The sequence below is a fragment of the Schistocerca cancellata genome, chromosome 8 (genome assembly GCF_023864275.1).
Source record: "Schistocerca cancellata isolate TAMUIC-IGC-003103 chromosome 8, iqSchCanc2.1, whole genome shotgun sequence".
Classification (NCBI taxonomy): Eukaryota; Metazoa; Arthropoda; class Insecta; order Orthoptera; family Acrididae; genus Schistocerca; species Schistocerca cancellata.
In genome coordinates, this window is record NC_064633.1 from 136,959,117 (window position 1) to 136,971,368 (window position 12,252).

The window sequence follows — 12,252 nt, forward strand, 5'->3', positions numbered from 1 at the left end:
ACGTCTGGGGACCTGGGAGGCCAAGCATGACGAAAGTGGCGGCTGTGCACACGATCATCACCAAACGACGCGCGCAAGAGATCTTTCACGCGTCTAGCAATATGGGGTGGAGCGCCATCCTCATAAACGTCGTACGTTCCAGCAGGTGTTTATCAGCCAGACTGGGGATGATACGATTCTGTAACATATCGGCGTACCTCTCACCCGTCGCGGTAGCAGTTACTGAGGTTTTGCTGTCCAGCACCATCTGTCGGACATCTTGTGAACTATGTTTTTTTTTTTTTTTTTTTTTTTTTGTTCTAATAAAACCCCGTGTCATTCCAAGCATGTGTGTCAATTTTTGCCTCTCTATCTATATTATTCCGTGGTTTGTTAAGTTTTCAAATTTATACGGACTTTTTGGTCACCCGGTATATTGCGATGTGACGCGATCGACGGACGTACTACAGACACTGCGCAACACATCTGCACATAGCTATGTCGGGTTTTCACTTTTTAATTTCGCTACCGATCGGATCTATAAAAAGAAATAGTCCTCGTACGATGTCCCCACATCTTCGGACGAGTATTTTCGCTGCCAGGAAGCCAAATGGCGGTACTGGTCGGGTTACCCCAATGTAGGTAGAGGGAATTGCATAAGCTGCGGCGTGGTGCATCCGCGACCGGCGTAGGGCGGCAGCCGCGCAGCTTGGCCTTGAGGAGGGCTAGGCGGTGCGGGGCCGTGCAGTTTCCCGGTTCCGCAGGCGGGTGGAGTGGGGGGCGCTCGGTGCTCGGTCGGCGGCCCGCGGGCCGGTTCTCCGTGGTCAGTTCGACAGCCGCAGCCGCCGACTCCGCGACTGCACGCTCCGACCTACGCGAACGCACCTGCTGCTGCCGCCACCGCCACCGCCGCCACCCACAACAGACGCTGTCCCGACTAGCGAGCGCACGCCAAACCTCGCCGCGCCTACCTGCTCCCGAGGTGCCGCCGCGGGCGTTATGTTTCGGTGACACACGCTACCTCTTCGGCAAAAAGAATCGATATCTCCTGATCTCTTGGGCTATCACCTGACACCGAGCGCACCGACGACAGACGACGTTCGGGAATGAATGACAACGTTCTGCAGCTGAGTGAGTTATACTCCTTCAGAACCAATCTTTCGATTTTGAAACCAGCTTATGAATTAAGCCCTTCAGTCATTTCGATGCTCGAACCCGAAACCTTGCAAACTTTCTTGTTCTCATTATTTTTTAGCTCCAGGCCGCTTTCTTGTCTCTGTTTGTTCAGTACAAATTTTGCAACTGATTTTAAACTAATTTTCCAATGGGCTGCTGACGTCAAACTTTCAGCATAGCTCAGAACCGGATGCCGATACAATATTAACTCGCTTTCTTGCCTGATGTAGCCGGAGGGTACTTTTTATACCACTGCCATTTCCCACTTTTCCTCTTCCAGTTGGAAGAGGTTGGCGGGAGAGCGATCGATGGAAGCCTCCGTGTCAGCACGAGACTCTCATATTTTTACCTTCACGGTCTTTTCGAAAGATATACGCAGGAGGAAGCACTATGCTGGTTGTCTCAGGATAACAGGAACTGGCATAAACGTGAAATTTACCCTATGGCTCTGCTTTAATCCCATGAAAATGTTTTCCGTACGACTGAAAAATTTCACTTACGGAAGATCAAAAAGCAGAAAATAATTATTTAAATAAAATATCAATTTTTAACACAACACGTTCTTAAATCGGACTAAAAGTATACAGATTCCTAATTCCATACAGATAGTCCTGAAAAATTTTGTTGTTAATTGTAATAGCTATGAAAAGGCATCTAAGATTAAAACGAAAACGCTGAGTACATGGAACACACATGTGATGCTTGAATAGTTCACCCCTTACTATTATCTACTGTATGACACAGACGTTTTTCGTTTTAAATCTTACGAGTATTTCCACTGCTACTAAAAATTCAAAACCCAGATAATCAGAATAATCTGTATGCTGTTAGAAAGCTCTATGGGGCTACGATAAATTATTTTATACTCTTCAGTGTGATTTTAAAACGTCGTATATTAAAAATTGATTTTTATGTAAATAATTATTGAAGTTTTCTGTCTTTCCTTTGTTGACTCTATATTCTTAGAAATGTGGTCCGTCTATGGAACTAAGTGGAAGTTGTTTGTTTTGTGCTATAGGCATTTCGCTTCTTTTTATTTATGAAGCACCTTCAGAGGCCCGTAATAAGTTTTTATTTTACGCACATAATACAGTTTCACAAGTATAACCAAATAGGATTTTAACATTACCAAACTTGTAGTCCAAAAAGTTGTTTCTTACTTAACAACAAGAGAACAACCAAAACTGTAATAAAGCAATTTATCTGCAATCATTACATAAAGAAATTATAAAATTCGTAAAGAAATATGTATCACAGATCACTGGAGATGGTTAATAGATAAAAAGAAACGAAACACATATGAAACACAAAATACATATACCGACTATACCTCCAAGAATTTCATGTTCTTGTTACGGTCAGGCAATCAGCTTCATTCCTTCAGGAAGTCTCATGCTTATCCACGCTATTTTGTGCTGATTTAAGTTTCATTCTTTCAGGATACTCTGTGCAAACAAATTTTTTAGTCTGATGTTGGATGAGTCCACAGCCTCTACGTAACTACTTAACATGGTCGTTTACAATTGTGCTTATCCAGTTATATTTTAATTCTTACTTATTGCGATTGCAGTTTAGAGTATTACTTATATTCACTCAGAGAAATCAAATTTAAATATGAGCACAGGAAAAACAGAACCTGATGTCTGGGATACCTGTTGTATTTATGCACGTGCACATATATCCGAACTCAAAATTGTATTTACAGTAAGTAAGAAATAAAATAATGTTTGACAGTCATAAGCGAAACGACAAGTTTAATTACTTCATTAGGCAATGATGGCGTTTAAAAACAGTTTTAAACAGTTTTATTGAACTGAAGGCAATAACTATTCCTTATTAATAACATGTTCTCTTTTGCCTTTAACAAAACAAAAAATAGCAGAAGCGTTAACCGTTTCGATCCTGAAATCCTCATTGTTAGAGACAGGAATTTAGTGACAGTATACTGCATTTTAACATAATACCTCTCACAGTGAAACAAGTAGCTGCTTTTCAACACACGGTTAGCACTTTCGTCTGGTCCTTAGCTGCATGTGAATTATTTCTTTAGTTTCTTATGCCACAAGTTTACAATCAAAAATTTCTATCTACATTTACGCGTAAAGTCTCTCGCTATCGATTTAGAAAAGCCTGAAATTGCATTATACTTACCTGTTGTAACTTATTTCATAGAGCTGTTAGCCTTAGCTGTCTGTCTTATTATTTTAAACGTTCTGTTGCATATCAGCTATTTGCCTTGCAGAAGTTATGTGATAATTTTAGGCTACTGAGATGTTTTTGAGTACAATGTGCGTCTATGGTAAATATACATTCCAGTTTTGAGGTGCACAAATGACGTTACCGAAAATACAAATTACATAGTTTCTAAGTTCTTGTTATGTAAAATCCGATCCCGCTACATGAGATTTTACGACATGCCAGCATCTCTGACATACAGCTATCCTGATTAGCAACAGACGGAAGTTGAAACCAAAATTTTGGTAGAATTCTGTTCTATCAAATATTAATACAAAAGCTGTCTCATTACATGACTTACACATTAAATTTTGCAATAAGACTTGTTGCTTTAATGTTAAAACAGTCCAGTTATTTTTTATAAATGAACATTTGTCATCATTTTATACGGATTGTAACATACTGACTCTGTCGTTGATCTTCAGACATTACTACACATTTTCTTGTCTTCCACGTTTCGTTGTTGATAGTGGTTTGTAAGGGTACACAGCGGCGGTTGCAAAATGTTTTGTCTCGATCCACATCCTCAGGAAACAATATCATACCATATTAGAATTGATCTTTCTCTGTGCATCAGAGCGTATATAGCTGTGACTTCATGACCGATCAAAACTGTGTGCCGGACCAAAACTCGAAAACCGAACCTTGTCCTCCGTGGGCAATGTCAACGGAATAATATCATCAGGAACGAATGACAGCGTGCATCGCAACTCCCATCCGGTAATATCCCTCAGGGGCTCTACCCTCAGAAGAAGAGACGCAGGTCAGAATACTGTTCCAAGTGCGTTGTTTCAGAGTAAATTTCGTAGTACCACTTCGATGTTCAGCACTCGTTATGGGTCTTATCTAAATGCATTACTACAAAATGTTACCATCACCATCGTATTTTTTTATTCTGAAATGTGGAAAATAAAGATTTAGGCTACCGTGAGTATACATTAATGTACCACAATTTCATTACCAACTCCATGTTTGAATATTTCATACCTATTCTTCTACCATTTGTCAGCCAGAAAATGTAGGTTTTGTCCTCAGTCAGTCGGTAACAAATCATCAGTGGTAGAATTTCCTGCTTACTGCGATCGCCGCTTTAAATATAGTCTAAGACTACGAAAAATAAAAATAACATTATTTGTTTTACTTGACAGCCAACAGATACTTTTTGCATTCCTTTATTTTAAGCCACGACACATTCCGGACTGTCACTATACTGACGAGCGCAATACATATTCATGAGAATAACGGTTTCATCCACTGCATACTGAATGCTAAAACTCAATTTATTTATGTATGACAAAACCGAACTGTCCGTGCAGATGGTTGTTGTCATGGAAACGTCCCCATCTGTTGACTCGGGGATCGAGACGTGGCTGCACGATCCGTCACAGCCTTGCGGATACGATGTCTGTCATCTCGACTGCTAGTGATACGAGGCCGTTGGGATCCAGCACGGCGTTATATTCCGCTAACAATCATTGGATCTCGACCAACGCGAGCAGCAATGTCGCGATACGATAAACTGCAATCGCGATAGGCTACAATCCGACCTTTATCAAAGCCGGAAACGTGATGGTACGCATTTCTCCTCCTTACACGAGGCATCACAGCAACGTTTCTCCAGGCAACACCGGTCAACTGCTGTTTGTGTATGAGAAATCGGTTGGAAACTTTCCTCATGTCAGCACGTTGTAGGTGTCGTGACCGGCGCCAACCTTGTGTGATTGGTCAGAAAAGCTAATCATTTGCATATCACAGCATCTTCTTCCTGTCGGTTAAATTTAGCTTCTGTAGCGCGTCATCTTCGTGGTGTAGCAATCTTAATGGCCAGTAGTGTAGTTTCGCTCTGAATCACTGCTTATGGTTCTTCAGAATCTGAATGACTGAAAGACAAATCACTAACTTTGTTGTCACTGTTGAAAACAATATCAGCAACCTTCTGTAAACCATCCTCATCGTCACCACAAACTACTCGCTTTGCCATATTGGTTGGTTGCTGAGATCAGCTAACATGTGACACACACTGCTGTGCTTCGTTTTACAACACATTTAAGAGCCATGTATTAGCTTGAAACTGAGCTCCGCTTATCCACATAGCGAAGTGTGCATTTACGATTTGAGTTCGTCATACCATTTAAATGCCGTAGTAACTTCACGCGACTTCAGCTCGTACTTCCATGCGACTGAGCTAAGTAACACTAAAGACGGCCACGTTTTAGTTAGATGTGTCATTGCAAACAGCGATTACGTCAAACAAGTGCTACACAAACGCAATATCATTCGTTCAGCTGGTTATCGTATGTTGGATGTAGGAAGGAAAGCTAGTATTTAACGTCGCGTCAACGGCCAAGTCATTAAGACGGATCACAGTACCAGACTGTGGAAGGAAGTCGCGGGAAATCAGACCTGTCCACTTTAAATGAACAATTTGATTTAAGTTATTCAGGGAAACCACGAAAACTTTAATCTGGTTGGCCTGATAAAGATTTGAAACGCTGTCCTCCGTAATACGAGTCCAGTGTCTTCGACATTGTGCCATATCCTTCGGTTAAATAGAATACTTGTCATTAGAGAGGAACATACGTACAGACACTGTATAAGAAAGGGATCATCTGTATGGCAGATGCCAGCTTTTACAAATAAAACATCTGAGATAACTTACGTATGATAAGAAAGCAGAATTCACAACATTTTCTTTGCGACTAGGAAAGCTTTGAGAAATAACAGACTCAGGAAAGATTATGATGTAAGTGCAAAAAGAGCGAACACGTTGTTACATGTGTTTCACGGGGCAGTGAAATATCGCCGACATTCGTCTATAGCCATAAGGAAGTTCCATCAGGCAACAGCATCCTTGTAGGGGTCACTAAAGTTCCACAAGCTGTTCACAATGCAATGTTGTTACGCCTCTAAGATAAGCAACTAAGCCCTGTCCACCATGTGTTCGGGTCTGTCCGTAGTGTTGGTATTTTAAGGGCAGTGTGCACGCGACGATATTCAACAAGACTACAGGGTATCTCTACTTGCGCATTTTATTTAAGTATACGGTCGTGTTCTATCAACGCCCAGCTCATGTAGCGTAGCGCGCGACCTTGAGAGACAAAAGGTGAACCAAGCGCTAGATGTATTCGCCCGCCGACTGATTGTTCTAACACAATGGCCAATCCGAGAGAAGTTTTCAGGCGGTTTTCCTCATCCGCCTAGATAAATAGCCGACTGTTTCTCGTCTACGCCATAGGGAAGTGACTCTAAAATAGTTTAAACATGTAAGCACTCGGAATGCTTCAGTTCACAGATTTCCGTTGTTGAATAAATGGTCACGTGTTGATACGAATGGAGTATGTCAATCATACGAGAGACGAAACACGCTGGTAATGCATCTATACCTTCCATTAAAAAAAGAGGCACGTTTTGACACGTTTCCTTCTTAAACTTACATCACAGTTCAAATCGTGTGTTTGGTCTATTTTACTCGAGTCAATGATAGTGCTACTATTTCTATTTTGGGAACATGTTTTCGTGTTTGACTTCTAACTTAAAACTTTCACAGTCCCCTCACTTTTCGTTGATAGCTTTAGTAGGTGACATCCAGTATTGGAGGCATGTTATTCCTTTGCGACAAGAAATGCAACTATCTCCAATCCAAATATTGGGTTGAACAGCACAGACCTTTACTTGCAACATCTTACATGTAGGAGCTGATGCGCCTTTGAGTTTATGTGGATGGAAGACCAACTCTTTCATTCGGATCCTTAGTTTACCAGAATATGAAACAATTACTATTTCTCAGACAAAGAAATTGTGACGTAGGTGATTTCTGAAGAGGTCTCGGTGTGACTGACAGAAGGTATACACCTAGAAAGCCACTCCCATGCAAAATATCTCGCCGACTGATTCAATCGGCTTCTACGAGCACTGGTCTTCAATTGAGATTCCGCACTTACTTTACTTCGTTTTCTTCAGCCATTTGACCCAACAAGGGCAAAAATATCGAGGGAATGAACGTCGTAAAGAACGCCACAGACGGCAAACTAATCCACAACAAAGGGCGTGGTCGGCGACGGGAATCGATCCCGGATATAAATAGCGGCGCTTTGCCAACAGTCTCTCAGAACGTGGCCGGTGTGCGGGCAGCGAGCACAACCAAAAAGCATCGCTCACAACATCTGACGTCGAAGACCAACATTAAATTTTATTTTTTTAGAAAATATCACGTACATCGTCTCTATCTACAGACTAGTGTCTTTTCACTACACTCTCCATTTCTTTTCACACATTTTTCCCATCGTTCTGTATGTTTTTGGTAGACGTCCGTACTGGTTTACCACCACAGTAAAATCCCAGCATACAAGCTAGTGGTCTCCCCTGGAGGACGAATATTTGTGGGGTTTTTTAGGTATTCAATATAAAGCTGCCCTCAGTCCGAAGGGTATTTCTAATAGCGCAGTGTGGTAAGCACTTCTTTTCTTTCGATCTTTCCGCCAAAGGCGAACGTACAGTTTGACGAGTACTCTGAATCAAAATGCAACTTGGTCATACTGACATACATAAACAATTACTAGCGATGAAGGAAGGGAAAAGTGATGGAAACAATCCTATGACCGACTTGAGATTGAACCCTGGATCTTGGTCATTTTAGTCTGACACTTGCTCCGTGCCTCAGTGGTCCCGGTACGGCAGGCCAGCGTCTCCGATCAGGGGACTGGCCACTCTCTGTCATAAAGAAACAGCGTAACGTTTCCGTCGGTGGTGTCAGAGGTAGTACGTAACATCCACACAAAACTGATGTCGAAAGGTAACGAAGAAACAGGTAGATTACGCGAAAAGAAAAACAAAGAAAATTTAAAATTAAATCACTAAGTGCCAGACTACAAATACAGCAATCTCGGGAACCCCGGTCAATCCTATTATTTTTATGTCTCTTGCCAATTCATGCACATTCGCCGAGCTGCACCGTGGTACGGAGAATTTATGCTAAACTATAGGTCCACCAATGACTGGCTGGTTAAATCAGTTCGAAGGTCGGAAGAAGACTATGGCACACCGCATCCAACAGGACAACACCTAGCGGAGGACAGTAGTGTTGAAAACAGTCTTCGGATTGATGGCTGCTTTAGTTTGCTTTACTACACTACTGGCCATTAAAATTGCTACACCAAGAAGAAATGCAGATGGTAAACGGGTATTCATTGGATAAATATATTATACTACAACTGACATGTGATTACATTTTCACGCAATTTGGGTGCATAGAACCTGAGAAATCAGTACCCAGAACAACCATCTCTGGCCGTAATAACGGCCTTGATACGCCTCGGCATTGGGTCAAGCACAGCTTGGATGGCGTGTACAGGTGCAGCTGCCCATGCAGCTTCAACACGATACCACAGTTCAGCAAGAGTAGTGACTGGCGTATTGTGACGAGCCAGTTACACGGCAACCATTGACCAAACGTTTTCAGTTGGTGAGAGAAAAAAAAATGGTCCAAATGGCTCTGAGCACAAAGGGACTTAACATCTGTGGTCATCAGTCCCCTACAACTTAGAACTACTTAAACCTAACTAACCTAAGGACATCACATACATCCATGCCCGAGACAGGATTCGAACCTGCGACCGTAGCGGTCACGCGGTTCCAGACTAAAGCACCTAGAACCGCACGGCCACATCGGCCGGCTATTGGTGAAAGATCTAGAGAATGTGCTGGCCAGGGCAGCAGTCGAACATTTCTGTATCCAGAAAAGGCCCGTACAGGACCTGCAACTTGCGGTCGTGCATTATCCTGCAGAAATGTAGGGTTTCACAGGGATCGAATGAAGGGTAGAGCCACGGGTCGTAACACATCTGAAATGTAACGTCCACTATTCAAAGTGCCGTCAATGCGAACAAGAGGTAACCGAGACATGTAACCAATGGCACCCCATACCATTACGCCATGTGATACGCCAGTACGGCGATGACGAATACACGCTTCCAATGTGCGTTCACCGCGATGTCGCCAAAAACGGATGCGACCATCATGATGCTGTAAACAGAACCTGGATTCATCCGAAAAAATGACGTTTTGCCATTCGTGCACCCAGGTTCGTCGTTGAGTACACCATCGCAGGTGCTCCTGTCTGTGATGCAGCGTCAAGGGTAACCGCAGCCATGGTCTCCGAGCTGATAGTGCATGCTGCTGCAAACGTCGTCGAACTGTTCGTGCAGATGGTTGTTGTCTTGCAAACGTCCCCATCTGTTGACTCAGGGATCGAGACGTGACTGCACGATCCGTTACAGCCATGAGGTTAAGATACCTGTCATCTCGACTGCTAGTGAAACGAGGCCGTTGGGATCCAGCACGGCGTTCCATATTATCCTCCTGAACCCACCGATTCCATATTCTGCTAACAGTCATTGGATCTCCACCAAAGCGAGCAGCAGTGTCGCAATACGATAAACCGCAATCGCGATAGGCTACAATCCGACCTTTATCAAAGTCGGAAACGTGATGGTACGTATTTCTCCTCCTCACACGAGGCATCACAACAACGTTTCACGCTGGTCAACTGATGTTTGTGTATGAGAAATCGGTTGGGAACTTTCCTCATGTCAGCACGTTGTAGGTGTCGCCATCGGCGCCAACCTTCTGCGAATGCTCTGAGAAGCTAATCATTTGCATATCACAGCATCTTCTTCCTGTCGGTTAAATTTCGCGTCTGTAGCACATCATCTTCGTGGTGTAGCAATTTCAATGGCCAGTAGTGTATTTACTCATCTACATACCAGTCCACAATTTTAGATACTATTGCTGCATAATTTATGTTGAATGTGGATAATTTTTTTATATTGCCTCATGAATATCATTACAAATATTTATAGAACAAACGTATCTTTGGTACGTAAAATTGAATTTACCACAGTATCAATTAACAAATAAAATTCAGTTGTTCTTGGGTTCTTACTTTTCATTTAGAGGTAATACGTGTAAACATTAAATACGTAGTGGGTGCTAAACAGAGGTCACTCATATCCTGTCCAGTTATAAGGGAAACCATTCGCACCTACTAGAGTAAAGATATCTAATAGATCGCAAGCTACAAATAAGTATCTAGAACAGTTTGTTATTTTCCACAATTAACAACCCAAAGTTCTAAGTTCATTAGCTAAAGCTTTCAGAAAGTCTCTATATGAAGTTCCTGATATGTTTCTATTACCCTTCAAAGTAAAACTATTAGTACACGATGAAGATCATCTAACTCCTAGTATTTTTTTCTTTCACGATTAAAGCCAGTCGTAGATTTTAGATGGGCAAGGATTTAAACCGAACTTTTCAGAGCGTTCATTCAAAATCTTTCACCAACGAGCAAGAGATTATATCAGGAAATATAGCTTGCAAGGAAATTACGGACGTATTTGGCGTCAACAAATTGCGATCGTATCCGTTTACCGAAAGTCACCGTAGTGATCAGTGGATCTTTATTTGTTTGGCGTCTCTCATGTCAGGCGTTCGCTAGCTCAGCGCTGCCGTCACGAGGAACCCTAATTACATTCGCACGCCGTGTTAGCAGTCTGCCTTGTGTGAACTGCTCCAATCTGCAAGCCTTGTTCTCGCCTTTTATTCGACAGTCATATTCGTGACATCATTTCCCATGTTAGAGAGGACTGTGCTGTATTTGCAGCATTAGTGCTTCTGCGTGAGAAACAAGTCAATATTGTTGAAGCAAGGATGAGAGGTTAGGGTTCCACGAACCTTATACCTGGAGTCAAGAACGGTTTAGATGAGGATGATATACGGGGTCTTTTGCAGAGGGTGAGCCCTGGGATTCGTATTACGTGATTTATAGATACCATAGTAAACATATAAACGGATGACCAGCTGGGCGCCGGCTGGTGTGGCCGAGCGGTTCTAGGCGCTTCAGTCTGGAACCGAGCGACCGCTACGAACGCAGGTTCGAATCCTGCCTCGGGCATGGGTGTGTGTGATGTCCTTAGACTAGTTAGGTTTAAGTAGTTCTAAGTTCTAGGTGACTGACGACCTCAGATGTTAAGCCCCATAGTGCTCAGAGCCATTTGAACCATTTGAACCAGCTGTGAGTACGAATCTCTTTGCATCAGAGTGGGACATCGTTCGTGCAGCTAACAATGCGTTCTTAGAAGTCAAGCCAGGTGGTTGTGACGTTGTCTTTCAACGAGATAACGCAAGACCGCGTGTTGCCCCTGCTGTCCCGATGGACCTCGATGCAGAGGGATTTATACTGCTGCCCAGGCCAACACGTTCTCCAGATCTCTCGTGCACTGAAAACATCCGGACATAATTTCTCGAGAGATTGGAGCACCATCAAATGCCAGCTACTAAGACTGATGAACTCTGACGTAGAGTTGAATCATCATGGAATGACGTACCCGTATCTGACATACAAGCTCAGTACGAGGAATTGTTGCTGCCACAAGTTGCAGTCCTCTAAACTAAATTTCGCACCTTGTGTATCCATAAATCATGTCAAAGTTCAGTCATGTATTCTGTCTACTCTACTGTATCCGCACAACAAGCAGAATTTCGTTATTTGCTGTCCGTTCAGGTGTTACAGTTTTAGTGAGAAGGAATGTACTTGTAAGCTCTTCCCCCCCCCCCCCCCCCAGACATATAAGGAGTGGGGGCTCACGAAATAAGGTCAACAGCTTTCCACAACTTCATTAATCACCAAGACATATATGCATCGAATTTGTTACTGTAAACGGAACTATGGAATACCGTCGCGCGGTAGTAATAGATCTAAAAAATCTGTACGAAAAAACTCACTGATATGTTTTATGCCTGACACCAAATTACGGAATAAGAATACATTAAATGTTGTGGTGTTATCACTTTGCCCCTGAAAATGGC

General features: G+C 42.7%; 1 protein-coding gene across 1 annotated transcript in view; it reads left to right on the forward strand.

The window, feature by feature from the left end:
* The first annotated feature begins 818 nt into the window (after positions 1 to 818).
* Positions 819 to 12,252, forward strand: part of LOC126094752 (polyamine-transporting ATPase 13A3-like) — a 397,184-nt gene continuing 385,750 nt past the window's right edge. Inside the window, exon 1 of the mRNA XM_049909302.1 lies at positions 819 to 1,110. Within this exon, the coding sequence (XP_049765259.1) occupies positions 1,086 to 1,110 (25 nt within the window). The 5' untranslated portion in view covers positions 819 to 1,085. The remainder of the gene's footprint in view (positions 1,111 to 12,252) is intronic.